Raw genomic sequence first — 6,186 nt, 5'->3', positions numbered from 1 at the left:
CCGTTAAAATGAAACATATATTGATATTCTTAATTAAGGCTTTATTAGCTGAAAACTGTATACGCCTTAGTGGTAGATCTTTAATTATATTTATCCGATATCTTGTGTAAATGAAATACATACTTATAAAATTATATCCTGCAAACAGTTCTGTTCAAAGAGATCGAGTCAGTTGATATACAGCTAATGTACTTCTGATTGGCTGTTTCAAAAATGACGTCGTATGTCTCGGAACTGACTTCTGGAATGAATAGCTGGGAAATTCGTGGACTAGTTTATTTATCTTGAAACCCGAAGGTTATTGTCGACATTCAAATCTTGTCGTAGTCGTTTTGAGAAAATTTAAGTATTGTTAAAAGTAACAGGTTGTAAAGTAACAGCAAAGAGTAGATACTTTTTCTTGATATGCGCTAAAATTCAGTAATTCAATAAGTTTCTTAAGTTTGTATATAAATCATGAGAACAGGTTGGTCGAATTCCCCTTTAAGTACCAATATTACCAGTAATTACCATGACGATAAAGAGTTACAAGCCAAAGAAGAGAACGAAGAACCTTTTCATCATAACGGATGGACCAATTCTACTGATCAGAATGGAACACGTACGCTCTCCATGAAAGACCTGTGTTACTTACAATACAGAGATAAGGAGCTAAATAAAGGTATAATATTTATATCTATTTAAAAACTAAAACCAAGATTATTATTTTTAATTAAACTGAAATTCTATAAGGTAATGAACGTAGTAAGAAAAATGTGTTTCAGTATATCATACATTCTTATTTGCTAATGTAAAAAAAACAAAAAACAAGTCTCTTATCTACAAGTATCTTTTGTAGTTTAAAATATTTAGATTAGTTACTAGATTTATATGTTGTATAAACGCTTCTGTTATTCCTTTAAACGTGAAACGAGTTCAAAACAGTGAAAAATTATAATTATACGACGCATGGAAAGATCCTGTGGAAAGATGTTAACATTACTGTACAGCGTATTTATTTTGACGCGATCAGAGTAATTTATATAGCATAATTCTTTCGAGTCGTTGGTGCTCTGACAACATCTTTTAAAGTAGGAACTAATAAATCAAACTCTTACCTTTATTAACACCACCGTGATACTTTCTTGAAGATAAAATCTTCAAGCATTATCTTGTATAAAGTATTTGATATTGTATTTTAATTGGATATAGTTTCACACAAAAAGATTCGGCTCGGACATGTAAACAGTTAGAATCAGACATATGTTAAAAATGTCACCCAGAAACCTGTTTCAAATGCACTGATCATGTGACTCCGATGACGTAGAGGGAAAATAGCTTTGATTATGTGTAATATTACAAAAGGTGGATCTGAAAACTAAGATCTTCTGAGCATTTTAGTCGTCTGAATTCTCTGAAAATGTTGATAAATATGCCCGTACAATGTGGTCATTTCCTTTATCAGAAACTAAACGTGTATTGTCAGTTTTGGTTTGTATTTTAATGAACACTCCTGAAGAAGCTCTAAAGCTAATTAAATTAAATAAAAACATTTTGGTGTTATAAGGTCGTACATTTCTAGTATTAATGTCTTCTGTACACCAATATGCACTACAGAAATTAATACGACGTTTTTTTTGGCTCAATGACAGATAAACTCTTAATAAGTTGTTTCAGCCGACTAGTTTCGATAACACAGCTACGTCATCAGGGCTTTTAACTACGGTAATGAAGGTATTGTGTTATCAAAACTGAAACAACTGAAAAAGCGTTTACTTTTCCTTGTGCCAAAACACGTCTTTGGTTTTAGCGCAATTTGCCTGAAACGAAATTATTTAGAAACATTTCAGGAAAATCCAACCTTGTTGGTTTTAACTTCATATAGAATATAACATGTTTTTTGTAAGAGTTTCTTCTCGTGTCTAAGTCACTTCCAGTGCAAGGTACGAAAGAGCGGATATACTAGCGTACTCATATTGAATGAATAATAATATATATATATATATATATATATACATCACTTAACGCGCGTTGCGGCAAAACGCAAGTACTTTTTTTTTCTTTCTAATTTATGTAAAATTTAATTAACATTACAGCGACTACAAGATGAAGAGTTTAACTGGTTGTAAATGTTTCAGACAGTAATTGTATTGGGAAATATTTTTTTTATTTTTGTCTTCTATCAATCGTATATAGCTGATTTTGTTCACCCTAATTCGTATTTTTTATCATCTTGATTTCTCTATAAGCGTAGCCTTTCTAACATAACACTTTTAGTTCTCTATTAGCCGCATTTCTCGAGACTTCTAGGCTCGTTTGAAGTGTTTGTATTTATTCTTATGTTACTTAAATAAAATCAAATTAAATTTTGATTCTTTAAAAGATGCTTTCGAGGAAAGAAAGATGATGGAATGTAAAATAATTTTCAATAGTGTTTTAGTTCCTAGTTTGAGAAGCTATAAAACCTAAAACTTGAGATTCTATCCCTGCAGTGGGCAGAGAGCAAATAGTCCTTCGTGTACATTATTTGTGTATAGTGTTACTTTAAATTATTTGTGTGCATTGTTTTTTAACTTATTTGTATACATTGTTACTTTAAATTGTCTGTGTGCATTGTTACTTTAAATTATTTGTGTCCATTGTTACTTTAAATTATTTGTGTGCATTGTTTTTTTAACTTATTTGTATACATTGTTACTTTAAATTATTTGTGTGCATTGTTACTTTAAATTATTTGTGTGCACTGTTACTTTAAATTATTTGTGTACATTGTTACTTTAAATTATTTATGTGCATTGTTACTTTAAATTATTTGTGTATATTGTTTCTTTAAATTATTTATACACATTGTTACTTTAAATTATCTGTGTGCATTGTTACTTTAAATTATTTATGTACATTGTTACTTTAAATTATTTGAATAATTATTGGCTTGAAATGCTACATTTTAATTTCCTTCTGCTGTTTTAGTTGCTTGTTATGGTGAGTGAGAAAGTGACCGCAATGAGCCTAATGACCTTCTGCCCCCTTGTTCTTTCTTATGTTTCATTTTCCTGCCGTATTTCCCAGAAAGTGTATATTATTCATTTAATGCTAGTAATGGTTATCCGTCCAAATTGAGTTTAGTTTTTATGAATTGGATATCATGAGTAAGTATAGAATATCTATTTTATTACCCCCACTTTATTAACGTCTGCAGATAGCGTTTTGTGTTATAATTATAACATGATGTATGAATGTTTCCATGTGAAGAACTCCACAAATACACAGTTTTAACTGCTTTGAAGGCAACGAACTCATAGTACTTTATTCTTTATTTTAGGACTGGTATAATATTACATTTCTCTGAATACAATAATCCTACTCTTATCATTGATAATTGAAAGTAATATTAATGAGCATTCTGCTTAACATTACTTTAATCATCGTTGACATAAGAATATTTTTATTTTCTTAAAGTATTCGTGAATAGTATCCTTCAGAGGTGCATCTTTAATACTATGAACTAAATAGATCACGACAGTTCATAATTTGAACGTCGTTCTTATATTTCTAATGTCATGGATTTACAAGAAACATACTAGTGGTAATAATAGACTTTATGAATTGAATTACACTGATTTTTACTGTATAATGTGGAGTAAATAACCTGGTGAAGAGAACCAATCTGTTCTCAGAGCTACTACGACTATCACCTAACTTATTATATGGATATAAATACCCATCCATGCAGTGGCTACGCAAGATTATACTGTGATACAAAAGTGACTCACCACCATGGCTAAGTCCAAAGGTTACAACTATTCGAAATGAGCACCTTTGGTATAATGTTACAATAGGATCAATACCACAAGGTTTATGACATTTCAATAACGTTTATAACAAATGAGAAAAAAAAAGAATAATAATTAAACCACAGCCATCATTAGAAAAAGCATAAAAAAGCCGGACTTGGAAATATTATAGTGGGGAGAGAAAAGGGGAAGTAGTGAAATACAGCCATCATTAAAAAAAGCATAAAAAGGGCGGGACTTGGAAATATTATAGTGGTATGCAACTTTTCCATTACATTGTAAAAAAACATACATGCCAGTCTTTGGCGTTACTCAAACCCACTAAGTTTTTCTCGTTGATTCACTAAGTATTGTTAGATAATCGCGTAGTGTGTAGACAGTTCTAGGTCTCAGTTTGGCAATACATATATATATATATAAGTGACCAAGTTAAGAAAAGTTAACTTAGTGAAAGTGAAAGTAAATGTGAATTAGACTGCGTGTGAGTTTAGTCGTAATGGGCGATTTCTAAATCGATTTTCACTGCTTGTATTGTAATAACATAGATAGAGGAGAATAATTTGTCTTGTCAAAGGGTGTTCTAAAGTAATTGAACCCAACTTTGACGAAAAAGAGACAATTACTTAAAGCTGTGAATACAACTATGATAATCAATAGTGTAACGAAACTGTGTACTTACGTTTGACTTGTGTTGAATATATTATTTTAAAACAAGCGGATCGTGTGCTGTCCGTTTATTGTTGAAATTTATCGCCAACAAGTCATAGACACTTACTGTAAAGAATCGCGGCCCTATAAAACCTGACAGTTTAAAGTCATTCAACAGGTATTTCTGTTTGTCGCCGACGTTAAAAGAGTAAAAATAGTATGAATGATTACCATATGACTGATTACCATGTGACATCGGAAATCAAAACAGTAAAGGGGAAAGGTTACAGAACTAGCCTCCTAGCTAATTCTTTCACTTTGTAGCCGGAACTATGATAGTAATAATAGAGCAGGTTTCTTTTCAATCTCGAACAAGTTGAGTAAGTGAGCAAGAAATACTTATCCGTCGACAGTTTAAGGTGGCGAAATAACTAAAGGACACGAACTAGGCGTACTAGGAGTGAGATTTCACGTCTTTTGGTTGCAAGTTGAATTGTTCAACCTTACGATAAGTTTAAAATTCTGGATTACCAATGATTAACCAATGCTGAAATTTTTCAATGAAAAGCCAGTTAAAAACAGAAAAAAAAAATCCAAAGTACCCATGTAGCTGCACAACATCAGAATCCAATAAAATCCAAAATTCACGATACAGATCAAAGACACTCCCAATACGATTACTATAATAGCGAAAATAGAATGAAACGAAATTACAATTAAAATTAATTCAAACACACATATATGATGAAAATAATAAATATTCTATATTTTTTGTGTGTTTTAAGTGCAAAGTTACACAATGGGCTATTTTAACTGTGTCCGTTAAGCGGATTCGAATCACGGGTTTTAGCGTTGCGAGTCCTCAAACTTAACGCTGACCGACCGAGCGAAGAATAGAATATAAATAATTTAGAATACAAAATAAGTTAAATAAAACATAATAAAATATGAAGTTAAACTGCACGGATTGACCACTTTATGACATACTAACTATAATCATATAGATTCACAGTGAAAATCTTACTAATTATTGAAATTGGTACGATGAACAATGAGGATGCTTAGTTTGCCTCCTCTACGATGGTATTGATTCTAATTTGGACAGTTGCGTGCTCTTTACTCGTGGTATGTAACTGTTTGATTAACCTTGTCACTTCTTCATACTCTGCCCCTTGTACTGCTTGCTATTATCTCTTTGAAGTTTTGTGTCCATACCATAATTTAGCCTGACTGTATTGTCAACATTCTTTCAGAGCAGGTTTTGGTAATCAATCAAGAACAAAGAATACCTGGGCCAAATGGATAAATGATGTATCTTTGCCCTGGTTCAAACTGGCCTCTCTTGGATTTGTGCGTTACGAAGCAACGTTTATCTTTCATTACATTGAGGTCCCCCTCCTTCCTCCAATGGCACAGCGGTAAGCCTGCAGGCTTACGGTGCTAAAAATTGCGTTTCGATACCCGATAGCCTATTGTATAGCTTTACGCTTAACAACAACGAAAGGTCATCTCCTTTTCTTTCAAAATAGTAGTGATGATAGGGATGATGGGCATGTGCATCTTAGAGGTAGTGGTTATAATTAGCGTTGTAGCCAGTGCTCAAGCTGAACCAAAGCTAGCTTACTGAGTAATGAAGGTCCTTACTGACTGCTGACATGGGCCTAGTGTTTAAAAAAGGGCCAGTCAATATATCTTGGTCTATCAACATAACAACAGTGAATTGTCTACGTTGTGACGGGGCCCGGTATGGCGAAGTGGTCAGGGC

The 6,186-nt window shown here is 32.4% G+C and overlaps 1 protein-coding gene across 3 annotated transcripts in view; it reads left to right on the top strand.

Moving 5' to 3' along the window:
* The first annotated feature begins 342 nt into the window (after positions 1–342).
* The window catches only part of LOC106466149 (corticotropin-releasing factor receptor 1-like), a 28,269-nt gene continuing 22,425 nt past the window's right edge, over positions 343–6,186 (top strand). For all 3 annotated transcript variants that reach the window (XM_022394685.1, XM_022394676.1, XM_013926393.2), the window contains exon 1: positions 343–661. In XM_022394685.1, coding sequence (XP_022250393.1) covers positions 457–661 — 205 coding nt within the window. In that variant the 5' untranslated portion in view covers positions 343–456. The remainder of the gene's footprint in view (positions 662–6,186) is intronic.

This window comes from Limulus polyphemus, unplaced genomic scaffold (genome assembly GCF_000517525.1).
Source record: "Limulus polyphemus unplaced genomic scaffold, Limulus_polyphemus-2.1.2 Scaffold72, whole genome shotgun sequence".
Lineage (NCBI taxonomy): Eukaryota > Metazoa > Arthropoda > Merostomata > Xiphosura > Limulidae > Limulus > Limulus polyphemus.
The sequence above is the reverse complement of the archived record's forward strand: the minus strand, read 5'-3'. Positions and strand labels throughout refer to the sequence as shown.